Here is a 14,861-nt window from a genome sequence, read left to right as displayed (position 1 = left end):
CCGGAACCGGCTGCACGGGAACCCCAGGGGTCGTGAGCCGGGCACGCGCGGCGGCCCCTGCCACCGGGACTGCCTGGCCGACGTCCGCGCACTCGCTTTTGGTGGTTTAGCATTTCGTTATTCCCGGGTGCTGGGTGGTCGCGGGGGTCCGTGTTAGTGTCTCGGTTTGGTGACGCGCGCTCGCCGGTGTCGGGTTCGCCCCCTTGCGGGTGTTCTGCGCGGCCCACCCCGCGTATGGGTGGCGACTGGTTTCCGGTGTTCCGCCGGGGTTCGGAGACTGTACGGGGGTTCTCGGTTTTCTTTTCCCCACCCTTAAAGAATGGAGAGCTGTCAGTTCCCATTAGCGGGAATTTCCGGTTAGGGGTAGTCAGCGCAGGGGTGTGGTCAGGTTGGAAGGTCTTGGCTGGGCCCAAGGGGTGGCGCCTGCGCTCTGATTGGGTGACTTTATTCCGGGGTTGGGCGTTTTCGAGTCCCCAGATGTTAAGGGATCAAAGAGGGTCATAGTGTTAGGTATTTAAGACCCCGAGGGTCTGGTGTAGATTTGCGCTGTCCAGTACTGTGGCTACTGGTCATGTGGGGCCGTCGAGCACTCGAATGAGGCAAGAACTGAGATACACTTCTGACTTCAATTTTTGTTCGACACAGGGTTTCTCTGTGTAGCCCTGGCCGTCCTGGAACTCAGTTTGTAGACCAGGCTGGACCTGACCTTAGAGACCCGCCTGCCTCTACCGACCGAATGCTGGGATGTGTCACCACCGCCCCGCTCTGGTTTTAGTTTTAAAGTCTGATTTGAAAGATTTAGTTTGGGAGGAGAAAAAGGAACGAAACAGATCTCCTTGGTAAGCTCCTATGCTTAAATAAGCTTCTGTTTTGCAGTGTGTTACAGTTACTTGACGTGGTACCTGTGTGGCTACGTTAGAATAAAAACAGTCTGGCCAGTTTCTTTCTATTTTTTTAGAATGGCCACTTGGTAATTTAAAATGGCACACACGGCCAGTATCGTATTTCGATTGGACAACGCTCAATTGGAGTGTTGGAATGGGGGAGGGGCTGGAGCCCTTGCCATCTGCTCTTTTCCTGCTTCTTTTGGTAGTGGCTGCTTTTTCTGGAGGTTCTTAAGCAATCCAAGGTTCTTTTCACCTCAGTAGAACTGATGAGCAGAGCTGCTCTGTGTGTGGGGGTGGGGTGGGGGGCAGGGTTAGTGTTGGTGTAGTGCTCTTCATCTTTGGACTAAATCAAGTGCATGGACTGTTTTCTCTGTTGAAAAGTTTCCCTTTCTGTTCTGTTGGACCAGCACGGTGAGCTACAGATGGGAAAAGGTCGAATTATTGCGGTTGAATATCCTCAGTACTTGTAGAGGGGTATTGTGCAAAGAACAACTTCATTGGTGTCCTCCAGATGAACTGGAACACTCCTTCCCAGCTGTGTTTCTGTGACTTTTGGTTGGGGGTTATTTTCTGACCTACAGGCTCTTCCCTTCTGGTAGATCTATTAGTAAGTGTTCATTTGTTAGGGGTAAGGTTTTAATATTGACTGATTTTTGAAATCAGCGTATTTGGGTGTGTTCAATCTATTTTTGAGTGACTGGTTATAGTCAACTGTGGAAACAGTTTGGGTAGCTAGTTAAGAAGGACGTAGAAATCAAAGCATCTTTAGACAGAATACCACGGGAGGAAATTTGCTTTCTAGATAATACCTTTGTGTGCCCTGTCTCAGCAAACCCACATTTTCTCCATGGTCTTCAAGTGAAATGTGCTTCCAGTGCCAGGTGTCAGCTGGTGCTGTGGTCTCAGCCCAAGAGTGAAGTGGGAGGGTGCCTTAGAACCCTGGACTTCCAAACCAGCTGAGCAGTTCAAACAGCAGAGCAATTGCAACAAACTTCCGAGGTATATACAAATGAAGAAAAAGTGATTCATGAGTGCTTGCTCTCTTCCCTCCCTTCTCCTCTACACACACACACACACACACACACACACACACACAAACACACACACACACACACACTACCACCACCACCACCACCACCACCACCACACATACACACTTTTTTTAAAAAACATAGTCTCCCATGTGGGCTGGGCATCCAACTAGGGTCATCAGGTTTGGCAGTACTACTTAATGTGTCTGGCAGCTCTGCCACGGCTTTCTGAGTAACTCCATTGATGTTTTGCCCCAACAAGAATTTTGCAAATTTGGTTTTCAATTTTACAAGTTTAATAATGTGTTGTTTAGTTAATTTCATAGCATTATAAAAGGTAAGAGAGGATGTGAATTTGGAGGCGGGGGTTGCATGGTGAGAAGACAAGAAATGTCAGCCCTTGAGCCGGAGGGCCTCCTGGGGATTGGAGCACACAACCACTGTTTCATTGAACAAATGATCTCAATGAAAGCTTTTCCTTGGAAGAATCCCAGGTTTATATATGAGATGCAGGATTCCCTGTGAGTTGCCTTGTTTGGCGAGAGGCTGATTCCCTTACAGAATCCAGAATCTTTTGGCTGTCTCAAAGTGTTCCTGCTGGGGTGAAGGAAAGGCTTAGCTCAAATGAGGAGTTAACTTTCTGGTGCTGTTTGGTGTAACCACCTTCAGTTTCCAGGAAAGAGAGCTATCTCAAAAAGAAAGAAGCTGTCTCAGGGAAGGGAGAAGCCTTTTCAGGGAATGGAGAAGCTGTTTAGCAGGGTTCGTCTACCTGTGTTGCGTGCAGCAGGCAGGGTGTGGCGTTTTGCCCTCTTGCCCAGGGCTGGCCAAGTGAAGAGTCAGCAGAGCACACACTGCTGCAAGATGCTCGGCTCAAAATGCTCCTTGAACCACTTGCCTTTGTTTCGTTAGGTTTTTGTTTGTTTGCTTTTGAGACTGGGTTTCTGTGTAGCCCTGGCTATCCTGGAACTTACTCTCTAGACCAGGCTGGCCTCCAAATCACAGAAATGCTTCTGCCCCTGCCTCCTGAGTGCTGAAACTAAAGGTGTGTGTGCCACCATCATCTGACTTGGTTGTTGTTTTAGATCTGGTTCACAGAAAGTCTTAAGTCTGAGGAAAGAGTTACAATTAAAATTTTTACTTGAGGGGCTGGAGAGATGGCTCAGTAGTTAACAGCACTGACTGCCCTTCCAGAGGTCCTGAGTTCAGTTCCCAGCAACCACATCGTGACTCACAGCCATCTGTAATGAGATCTGATGCCCTTTTCTGGTGTGTCTGAGGACATCAACAGTGTACTCATACACTTACATGAAATAAATACATTTCTAAAAAAATAAAATTTTACTTGTAGCCCAGGCTAACTTTGAATGCAGTATGTAGCTAAGGATGGCCTAAAACTTGTGATGTTTCTGTTTCTTCCTGAATGTTGTTGAATGATTATAGGTGTGTGCCACCAGGCCTGGTTTAAGGTAAAGGGCTTTCTTTAGGTTATCTTTGGCAGGACACACAGGAGACTGGAAGCAGTGACTGGTTGCCTTGGGGGAAGGCAAATGCGGTAGGCAGATGTGACAGTGTTGTTGGGAAGGAGACATTTTCTTCCCTGCTGTAGTGCCTTGTAAACAGTTTAAAAGATCTCTGTGGCACTTGGTGGAACTGTCAGAGGCAGAGAGCTATCTGTAGTTCTTTCAGAGATGATGGTGAGGTCAGAGGCTGAGCTACCGGTCCTGTAGGGGAAAGGATAGAGATAACTGAGAAATGGGGCAGATGAAGCTCGGGTACTCACCCAAGGGGAGGCCGGGTGAAGATGAGGCTCAGATTGTGACGATAGGGCAGCAAGTGAGGTAGGGGTAGCCTAGGAATGACTGTGAGCGAGAGTGAGGAAGGACTGACAGTCGGGTAGCATAGCTTTTCTCTGAGAAGTTACTACTGGACTTTTAAGAAGAATTCTCATGCTGTCTGACAGGGGAGACACAGAGATCGAGAAGGTGGTTGTCCCAGGGGTTTGTTGACTCCTGAGATTTCCCCAAATGTGGCAAACACAACTGCACACTTTGTGGTAGTGGGGTATTGCATTTGTGTTCTTCTCTGTAAAGAAAATTTCTCAGCTGCATTTAGTGGCACACACTTTTAATCCCAGCCCTTGGGAGGCAGAGGCAGAGGCAGGTGGATTTTTGTGAATTTGAGGCTAGTCTGATCTACAGAAGGAGTTCAGGACAGCATTACACAGTGAAACCCTGTCTTGAAACAACAACCAAAATAAATAAATAATAAAAAATGAAAAGAAAGAAAGGAAAAACATTGTCTGAAGAGTAAGGTGGGAGGTGGGTATGGTAGGTAGTCAGTTATCTCAGTGCTGACTGATTCAGGGCCTCAGGTTTATCCCCTAGCACTGTAGATAAAGACAGAATAAAAGCACAAACGAAAGTAAGGTGATAAACTAAAATTGCTTTCTTCCTTTAAAAATGGTGGTATGAGGTGCATGCCTTTAACCTGGAGTTTGAAGCCAGCCTGGTGTACAGAGTTAGTTGCAGGACAGCCAGGGCTAAATAGAAACCCTGTCTCAAAAAAAAAAAAAAAAAAAAAAAAACCAAACCAAAAATAACCCCTAAATTCCAGAAATAATGTCATTTTATTACTTTAGTGCTATGAACTTAAAAAAAAAAAAACAAAACAATGTATTGAATGTATGTTTGGGTGTTTTGTGCAGGCAAAACACATGTCTGTGTACTAATTGCATGCCTGGTTCTAGAAGGTGTTAGGTACCTTGGGATAGAAGTTACAGACAGTTATGAGCCGCCATGTGGGTGTTGGGGGCTTGAGCCTGGGTCTTAGGAAGAGTAGCCAGTGCTCTTAACCACTGAGCCATCTTTCCAGTTCCCAGTTCGTGGAGTTTTAAAAACGCAGAATTTTATTTTTATATTTACTTATTTAAGTTTTTTGAAACAGGGTGTAACCCTGGTTGTCTTGTTACTCGCTCTGTGATTAAACGCCCATGTTCACCACCACGCCTGGCTTAGGTAGGGAAATATTTAAAAACAGTGGTAGATGTCTTTTCTGAGTGCTGCATTTACACTAAGTATCAAATACTTAGCACTTGGCAGTGTTGGAAAGACCAGAAAAATGTGTCAGCCGCCAGGCGTCCAACCCTGTGTATCTTACCATGACATCACAGTGGCACACAGTGGTGAACCAGACTGTTCAGTGTTGGTTCCAGTTCTTAGAGGAGGGTGATGGGATACCCCTTCCCCTGCCGTCCCCCACAAGGATGTTTGGCAGTATCTGGAGCTGTTCGATTTGCACAGATAGAGGATAGAGACCGCTGGCCTAGCAGCGTAGAGGGTACTACACAAGTGAGCACCAAGGCTCACATCAGATGCTGAGCCTGGGAGCCTAGCTTGGGGATCAGGAGATGTATGCTTTAAAAGTTCATGCGTGCAGTGCCTGTGTGGGGCTAGAAAAGATCCAGATCCCCTGGAGCTGACATCTCAGAAATGAACTGCCAGTGTGGGTTCTGGGATTTGAGCCCAAGTCTGGGAAGAGCAACCAGTTCTTATCCACTGAGCCATGTTGCCAACCCACAGAATCCATTCTTTATCTCGGGGTCCTTCTCAGGGGTTCACTTTAACTTGCTGGGAACTACTCCGTGAAGGCTGCTCAGAGGGCTGGATAGCTGTAGCATGAAGTCGCTGTATTCGGTCTAGGCTGTCAGAGCTCAGGAGCGCTGGCTCTGCTTTCTCCGAAGTCAGGGTCCTCCAGGGCAGGCAGATGCAAAGGCTTCTTTTCTGGAGATCTTCCAAAAGCTCAACAAGGCTGAGATTGTTCTGTGGTAGTTCATGCATGTGAGTTGACAGGGAAGAAACAAACCCTCGAGTGGGGAGGGGCTATGTGACTTTGAGTTGAGGCCATTTGGGTGGGGGTGGCAGACAGGATTGGCAGTCACAAGACCACAGGAACCCAAAGAAAGGCCTTTCAGGCTCCTCAGTGCCTAGGACTTTTGGAGGTGGGTGTGTCCTGGCTTAAGTGAAGGGCCTAAATTTATGGGTGTTTTATGGGGGATCCCGAATTGCTGGCAGTAATTTTGTGCCTGTTTCTTTTCAGATTGCTCTTAGCAAGTGGATGTACAGGGTAACATGTCCAGTGTGTCCGAGGAGAGAAGGAAGAGGCAGCACAGCATTAAGGAAGGCCTCCAGTTCATCCAGTAAGAGCGTGGCACTTCATGGCTGGTGCGCCTGTCTGATGGCTCCTCGCACTATGGAGTCTACACATAGAGAGTCAGAGAACTCTTGAGCTTTCCTGGAATTGTGCTGTTCTGTTTTATGATAAAATCTCACACTGTAGCCCAAGGAAGCTGAAAACTCTTAGCAACCCTCCTGCCTCAGTGTCTAGGCATGAGCCACCATACCTAGCAAGGCTGGAAATCTCATAGCATTTAAGTTGGGTTAGAAATGACGCATTTCCGTGCGTACACTTTTTTCCTTACCCTTGGATATTTTATATTATTTTTATTGCTGGTTTTTAGGGCTAGAGCTCCGATGTTACGGTGTCGGTGTCTTCTTGTAATGTAGATTTAAGAATTGTGTCCCCATAAGACACATTCTGGTGAACTAAACATCTAAGTGAACATCTGCAGCACAGAGGACTTTTGCCGTCAGACTTTCCTGTTCAGAACAGCACCAGTAACAGACAGCTTTTTCCTGGGGCTCATGCCCAGGCAGAAGGGCCTCTCTGTTCCTTCTGAGAAGGAGACATTGGCCTGCAGTAAGTCAGATCAGGATGTGTTAATAGTGCTGTACTATTTTTAAAAGGAATAAATGCAAAAGAAGTGTTGAGCTTAAGGAAAAAGTAACTGATGGTGTTCCGTGCCTGAAATCTTAGCACTTGTGCTAATTCCTGCATTTGGGAGCTAGTGGTGGGACTATGAGGAGGCGTTCGAGCCCAGTTTGGACCACTTGAGACCCTGGTGTTAAAAAAACAAAACTGAGCAGTGGTTTCTTGAGTCTTTAATCCCAGCACTTAGGATCTACCGAGGCAGGTAGATCTCTTGAGTTCAAGGCCAGCCTGGATTAAGTAAGTTCCAGGACAGCCAGGGCTACACAGTTTCTGAAGGGGAAAAAAGTGTTTTGAACCAATACCAAGCTAAAAACACAATCTTTTTAAAAGTTTATTTTTATGTGTTTAAGTGTTTCTCCTCCATGTGTGCCTGGCGCCCTCAGAAGTCAAGAGAGTGTTGGACCTTTGAGGTGTCATGTGGCTTTTGGGAACTGAATCAGGGTCCTCTGCAGGAGCACCAAGTGCTTTTAACTAAGGAGCCGTCTCTCCAGCCCCCGAAAAGCACAGTTTAAGACAACTTCTGGGAATTATGCTGATAGGGGGCCTGTCATGGTAGAGCACTTTCAGGCCAATCAGGGTTACTGCCTTAGAACAAACAAACAAAAGTTTTAGTAGAACTTGGTAATTACAAGAGATTTGTTTCTTCTTAGGTCTCCACTGTCATACCCAGGGACCCAGGAACAGTATGCGGTAATGATCTGGGGACGGCTATGGATGGACACCGGGGCTCAAGAACTGTAATCTGCATCAGGAGTCGGCAATCTAGCTTTAACTGTCACACTGACCAGCTGTCCTCTTTCATAAAGAGGCTTCCCCGTCTTCTTGTTGGTGTTTACAGAAAAGGCTCGCCAACCTGTTGTGCTTAGTGCAGCCTTCGGGGCGTTCAGGACAGTTGTCCTGCATCTTCTTCCCTCTCTTAGTGCAGTTTTAGTCCTTTGACATTTTACTAACATTTTCCGAAAAATAAGTGAGATAGAATTCAACAGAGAAAGTGGGCTATTGTTGTTTTGAGTTTTGGTAAGTCCTGAAAGCAGCGAAGGATTGTGTAGATAGGGAAGGAAGAGCTGGGAATGAACTAGTCATTCCTTTGGACCTTGGACTACAGAATTGTGGCTTTGAATCTCAGGGTGTGTTTCCAAGTGTCCACCTTCCTCCTTCCTCTGTATTCAGTTTCTCCTCTTCCTCTTCTCTCTCCATAGAGGAGAGTCATAAAGTATTTGAGCTGAAATACCCAGAGAAATCCTTTTGTTTTTCACACATGGGACAGTCTCCTCTCCCCCCCAGGTTAAGTGGTATGTATGTCAGGCTACATTAGGCTTCAGGGCCTGATTTATTCGTTGGTAATTTAGTCATTTTAAACTTGTGTTTCTAGGATTGAAAAAATGACCTGATATCGTGGGAGAAAGGGTCCTTTAAAGTATCAAGCCATTATTTGTACTTATCAAATCATGGGTCTAATTACTCAATCATCAAATGACTCAGCTTCATTTCTCTTCCCTAACTAGGAAATGATCTGAACAAATAGCGTAATGAAAGGAGAAATGCAGGGCCACCGAGAAGGCTCAGCAAGGAAGGGCTCCAGGCATTTAGCCTCATGTCTCCAGCTCTGACTGATTGTTTGGCTTCCACTCAAGCACAGTGACCTGCACACAACCACTCCTCCCAGCCCTGCGGACAGTATAATGCTTTTAGAGGAGAAATGTAAATGGTAGAAGTACGGAAAGGTTCAACCATACTGGTAAAGACGTGCAAATACTAAAGTGTACTGTGCTTGTGTGCACACCCTATGTACGTCTTCTAGTGTGCTACACAACAGCACAGTGAAAGCATTTATTACTGTTGCCTTATCAGAAATACTAGTCAAAAAAAAGTTATAAAGCTGGGTGTGGTAACTCCTGCCTGTGAGCTCAGCTCTTGGGAAGCAGAGGCAGGGGAATGGCTGCAAATTTGAAGCCATAAATATAAAATAGACTCCTTGACTGAGGACTTCACCAAGTGTTTGTTATCTGCACAGAATCGGAGACACACATACAAAGTGCTTTTGTTCCTACTTTTCCTGATAAGGGGAATGTATTTTCTCTTTCGGACGTGGGCAAGTTGAACTTTGTACCGAGGTGGCAATGGCAGCCTTTTCCTCCCGAAATTCTGTCCTGCTGTCCCGCAGTGCTCTCTGGGGTTTTACGCATATTTATTTCTGTCTCTTGTTCTGGCTTCAAGAGGCATTTTTTTCTCTTTTTAGGTGTATTTGCATGCTCTCGTGAGGAATCTTTTTAATGAAGGAAATGATATTTATCGGGCATGTGACTGGAGTGGCTCTCTAATTCAGTACTCAGAAGCTTTGAGTATAGCTAATTATGCAGAGTCTGAAGAGATTTTAATTCCTAAAGAAATCATTGAAAAACTTCATATAAATCGCATTGCCTGCTACTCTAATATGGTGAGTTGGGAGTTTTAAAATTATTCTAGAGGGTTTTCTTCAGTGATGTAATAAATTAATAAAAAGTCATTTCCTAATTTTTGCCCTGCATGAGGTGTGGAATCTTGGGCCTTGTGCTTTCAAGAGCCTAGCGTGAGAGTAGGACACCACTGCGCTGACCACTGGCCCACTGTGCTCATGTACTGGTGGGTGGCTCATGTTGCTTTCTACAGTGGGTTCTGGATCATTAAGCTATTTAGGAGTTATATTATATTTTCCTTTTAAAATTGCATCAGCAGTGGGGATTTGTAACAAACCATGTGGTATATCAGTGGTGTGTGTGCTATACAGTGTTCAAACCAGGGCAAGTGTTATTTGTAGTAAGAATATAGGCAAATCCTTCTTTTTCTTTTTCTTCTATTTTTTAAATTTTCTTTTTACAAAGAATAGTTAGTTGTTATAGATCTGTGCTCCTAGAGGGCTTCTGGGTCCCAATCCAGAGCAGTCTCTTGCAAGATAAGTCTGCAGTATTTTTGTTACTGTTTTGTTTTTCAATAAGAAGTTTTATTTTCTTTCTCGTGGGGCTGGGAATGGAGCGGAGAGCCTGCATGTGCTGGGCACACACTCCACCACTGAGCCGTATCCCAGCCCTTTCCTCAGCCCTCTTGAAATACTTAGCACACTGTCATTGTCTAGAGTTTCTCACTTGGCACTTAAATTTCTTACTTTATATATTAACATGGGGGAGGGCAGACAGAATGAGAGCCTGGAATTCAGAGGACAGCTTTTGGTTCTTTAGTTGCACTGTGGGTCATGAGGGTTACACAGCAAATGCTTTTACCTGATGAGCCATCTCATCAACCCCCAATTTGGCTTTAAATATATATTTCTTAGATTTACTTATTTTGCTTTCTATTCTGCCAGCATGCATGTATGCACCATTTGTGTGCAGTGTGTGTGAGTGCTTACCTGTGTGTCTGTGCACTGCCATGTTTACCTGGTGTCTGTAGAGACCAGAAGAGGAATTAAACCTGGGAACTCTGGAGAGCGGCCAGTGCTCTTAACTGCTTACCCATCTCGAGTCTCCACTTTTGTCATTTTTAATGGATTTAAAGGCAGTGATGACGGGGGTGGAGGGATAGAGCGCACATGGCTCAGAAGCTGTTTTCCTTGGAGATTTAGGACCCTGTGACCAAGTACTCATATCTGTCTGATATGGGGTAGGGAGTATATAGATATTCAAGTATTTTTCCTACTTTTATCTGTATGGAATATTCTTTTTTTTTCTCTTTTTTTATTAGATACTCTGTATTTACATTTGAGATGTTATCCCTCTTCCCTTCCCCGCTCCCATCCCCACTCCCCCTCCAGTTGCCTTCACAAAGGTGCACTCCCTTCTGATTCCTCTTTCCACCCCATATGTGGAATATTCTGACAATCACTCAAATGAAAAATATCATTGTGAACTTTGAGTTTAAGTTGAAGGTTATAAAATGGAATCTTGTATTTGTTTTCATGTATGAACCAGGTATGGAGTGTGATATTAATCTTGTGATTCTGACCTTCTCTTTCCGCCTTTGCTTCCAGGGTCTCCATGATAAAGTTCTAGAAGACTGCAACACTGTCCTCAGTGTTAATGCCAGTAACTGCAAGGCTCTGTATCGAAAGGCTAAGGCTCTAAGTGACTTACGGCGCTACAAAGAGGCCTATGATGCCGTGGCAAAGTGTTCCTTAGCAGTGCCTCAGGTATGGAGTGAGCGCTTCTGCTCCTCTGTTTGCAGCATGAGTATTTTATGGCTCTCACGTGGAGAAATGGCATGCTAGATAACCAAATTTTCATACAGCCTTCAGCTTGCTTCAGTTGAGTGTGTTAGCTAACAAAGCAAGTGTCTAGATGGGAAATGTCACAGCCCTGCTTCCTTGCTTCACTACAGATACATTCATGAATGTTGCTTTTTTTAGGATGAACATGTAATAAAACTGACTCAAGAATTAGCTCAGAAACTGGGATTTAAAATAAGGAAAGCATATGTTAGAGCCGAGGTAAGAGAAAATTGTCTCTCAGAATTGGTTTCATTTTGTTTATAGTCTTGAGCTCTGTTTTGAAGTTGTGTTTCTTTTTATTTCAGCTCTCACTGGAAGCAGCGCCTGGGGATGGGGCTCCCAAGGTAGGGTTATTATCTACTCAAAGCAGGATGGCGGTCTTAGCAGCTGGGCTCTTTGTATATTTAGTGTGGTTCTCTTTGATTCCTTAAACATGAAATTGGCCATGGCTTCCTATTATTTTAGAGAACAAAAAACCAATTCAAGTCTTATACTTTAGTCTCAACCAGCATTTCCTGCGTGCCACTAGACACGTGACAGGATGTGAACACTTAGATGTTCAGCTTCCTTTGAAAACGGTGGCTCTGGGCCAGATGCTAGTTTTGAGAACATTGGGGTTTAAAAAGAAAAAAATAAAATAAAGAGAAGAAGCTGAGAGATGGCTCTGCAGTGGCAAGCATTTATTGCTCTTGCAGAGGACTCGGGTTCAATTCCCAGCACCCACATGGCAGGTCATAACCATTAGAAACTCCCCTTCCAGGGGATCTGATGTCTTGTGTCCTTCCAGGACACCAAGCACACATGTGTTGTACAGACACACACAGCCAAAACACAGGTGAAATAAAATGAACAAATCTAATTTTTAAGATTCTAAAAAAGTTAAATAAAATAACTTTTTCAGGAAATGGCTATGCATGCTGTTAATCTCAGATCTCAGAAGCAGAGAGAGAAGCAGGAAGAATTCTGTGATTTCAAGGCCAACCTGGTCTACATAGAGAGTTCCAAGATGGCCAGGACCACACAATTAAACACTGTCTCATTTTTCCCCCTTAGGGGGAGGTGTTGGTTTGAAACAGGTTTCTCTGTGTAACACTGATTGTCCTAAAACTCACTCTGTAGACCAGGCTGGCCTCGAACTCACAGAGATTCATCTGCCTCTGCCTCCCGAGTGCTGGGATTAAAAGGAGTTTGCCACCACTTTTGACAATTATTATTATTTTTTAAACTTGAAGTAAAGTCTTGTGGTTGTTGAGATGGCACTAGCCATTGTGAAGGGCTAGTGGATGGTGAAGAGATTAGTCTCACTTCCCTTCTAAATCGCCTTTGAGGAATAGCTGTCTGCTCAGTACATGGTGTTTCCCAGTGTGGCCATGCACTTTGTAGTCTAGGAGTGTGAGGTGAGTCAGGATAACACAGTGAGACCTATCTTAAAAAGAAAGTAAGAAGCCAGGTCTGATGATGCCTATGTAACCTCAGATATGGAAGTAGGAAGACCAGAAGTTCAAGATCTTTCTCAGCTCCATCCTGAGTCTGAGACCACTGGGGTTACACAAGACCCTGTTTTAAAGGAAGAGGAAGAAGGAGGAGGAAAGAAGAGAAGGAGGAGGAAGGAAGAAGGAGGAGGACGAGGAAGGAAGAAGGGGGGGAGGAGGAGGAGGAAGAAGGAGAAGCAGCAGCAGCAGCAGCAGCTCATGATGTTAACACTGAACTCAGTTACCTAGAACTCAGGAGGCAGAGGCAGGCAGCTCTCTTAGTTCCAGCCCAGCCAGGTCTGCAGAACAAGTTCCAGGCCAGTCAGGGCTATATAGAGAAACCCTGTCTGGAAACAAATTGACAAAATAGAATGGGAGACTATTCCTTTGATTTCTTGTTTGTATTCAAATATCTTTGCAAATCTGTACTACTTTTTAAGGATTTTTATAGATTGCTTTAGAGTTTAGAATCTTGAAAACATGATTCATTGTTTTGTTTTTTAATTTTTAGGCTGTGCACTATTCTGTGGAAGATATTGAGCCAGGTACATTTTTACTTGAGATCTGAAATATGCCTGCCAGTTTGCTAGGGTTGGGCTGTGCATATTTATCGTATTGTCCAGTGCCGTTGCTCAGTGATGGAAGCAAGGCTGTGACTCCGTCCATATTTTCGCCTAGCCTTCAAGTCCTCTGTTATTGGCCCAACAACACTCCTACTTTGTAAATACAGTGTCTTAGAGTGAGTAAATTTCTATGTGTGTTACAGATTTGTTAACCCCAAGGCAAGAAGCACTTTCGGTTGTCTCCCTTCCTACATCCAGTTTTTCTCATGTCATTGGGAGTGAGCTGGCCTCAGTTCCTATATTGCCTGTAACTTCGGATTTGCAACTGCAAGTAGATGAGAGCCCTCTGCCATCCACAGTGTTTGCAAATGGAGGGAAGATCCCCTTTACCATATCAGATACTTTTCTGGACGATGACATTGTCCTTGGGGATGAAATAGATGCTCTTCTTGATTCTGCCCCAGAAACAAACGATGCTGTTATGGTGAGTGTCACTATTTAGTTTCTATGGTAAGAAACATGAGCATGGTATGTGTGTGTGTGTGTGTGTGTGTGTGTGTGTGTGTGTGTGTGTGTGACTGTGTGTGCGTGAGTGTGTGACATATACAGGTGCCCATGAAGGCTAGAGTACATAATGAGATCCTGGAGTTACAGGCAGATGTGTTGTCACCCCATATGGGTGCTGGAAACAGAACTCTGGTCTTTTGGAAAAGAAGCAACTTAACTGAGGAGCCATCTCCCCAGCTGTTTCCTCTCCTCTCCTCTTTTCCCTGCCCCGCCTCCCCCTCCCTTCTCCCTTCTCCTCTTTCTCTCTTAAATTAATTAATTAATTAATTTTTTATTTATAAATGTTCCAGGGATCGAATTCATGTCCTCAAGCTTACACGACAAGCATTTTAACCACTGAGCTGTCTCCAAAGCCCATTTTCTTTTCTCAAGGACATAGCTGTCTCCCATTTAAATTATAAGGTGACATGCTAGGTAACTTGTGTCACATCTAGGATTAACTTTGGATTTCTTACCTTGGCATTTATTTGCTTCTTCTGAGGATAGCTGGATACCTTGGCCATTGCGAATAACAAAGAAGCACACTGTCTAGAAAGTAGTGAGTGTTTTCGGAATGGGAAGATTAAGCATAACACTCAGATAGAGAGCAGGCATTTGAGGGCTCAGGAGATGGTTCAGTGACTAAAGTATACAGTTGTAATCTCAGAGCTGGAGAGGTGGACACTAACTTACTGGGGCTTACTGCTCAGCTATAGTGTAGGCTAGGTGGTAGGCCCAGGCCCTAAAAACAAGGTAGGTAGCTCCTCAGGGATGAGGTCGATTATTACCTCTGGACTTATGTGAATACTTAGGGATGGATGTGCATACACACACACACACACACACACACACACACACTGGAGATCAGCAGTTAAGAGCACTGGCTGTTATTCCCAGAGGACCCAGGTTTGAATCCTAACATCTATATGGCAGTGTACAACTGTTGGTAACTTTAGTTCTGGGGATCTGATGTCCTCTTCTGGCCTCTGAAGACACTGCACATGTGTAGTACACAGACATACAAGTAGAACATCTATACATGTAAAATAAAAATAATTGTTACATATATTTATTTATATGTTACATATTATACGTGTGTTAGATGTAAACACACACACATATATATAATTTAAACACACATATGCATACATTCATACATATATACATACATATACATACACAAATTTCCCTTAAAAACCTTAAACATTGGATTGGTGAGATGACTCCTCAGTTAAGCCATACTCTTTCAGAACACCCTGACACATGATGGCTCACAACTGTCTGTAACTCTCAGA

The 14,861-nt window shown here is 44.5% G+C and overlaps 1 protein-coding gene across 2 annotated transcripts in view; it reads left to right on the top strand.

Moving 5' to 3' along the window:
* The window catches only part of ZC3H7A (zinc finger CCCH-type containing 7A), a 31,275-nt gene that overhangs the window by 226 nt on the left and 16,188 nt on the right, over nucleotides 1-14,861 (top strand). The window contains exons 1-9 of one of the 2 annotated variants that reach the window (XM_080942163.1): nucleotides 798-839; nucleotides 6,014-6,113; nucleotides 7,396-7,435; nucleotides 8,985-9,182; nucleotides 10,749-10,907; nucleotides 11,124-11,204; nucleotides 11,291-11,329; nucleotides 12,969-13,002; nucleotides 13,224-13,504. In XM_080942163.1, coding sequence (XP_080798289.1) covers nucleotides 6,046-6,113; nucleotides 7,396-7,435; nucleotides 8,985-9,182; nucleotides 10,749-10,907; nucleotides 11,124-11,204; nucleotides 11,291-11,329; nucleotides 12,969-13,002; nucleotides 13,224-13,504 — 900 coding nt within the window. In that variant the 5' untranslated portion in view covers nucleotides 798-839; nucleotides 6,014-6,045. Of the gene's footprint in view, nucleotides 1-797; nucleotides 840-6,013; nucleotides 6,114-7,395; nucleotides 7,436-8,984; nucleotides 9,183-10,748; nucleotides 10,908-11,123; nucleotides 11,205-11,290; nucleotides 11,330-12,968; nucleotides 13,003-13,223; nucleotides 13,505-14,861 lie in introns of those variants that run through there. The other variant, XM_080942162.1, reaches the window with a different exon arrangement.

The sequence above is a fragment of the Micromys minutus genome (genome assembly GCF_963924665.1).
Source record: "Micromys minutus genome assembly, chromosome: 31".
Lineage (NCBI taxonomy): Eukaryota > Metazoa > Chordata > Mammalia > Rodentia > Muridae > Micromys > Micromys minutus.
Note: the sequence above shows the minus strand (reverse complement) of the source record. Positions and strands in the feature narration are given on the sequence as shown.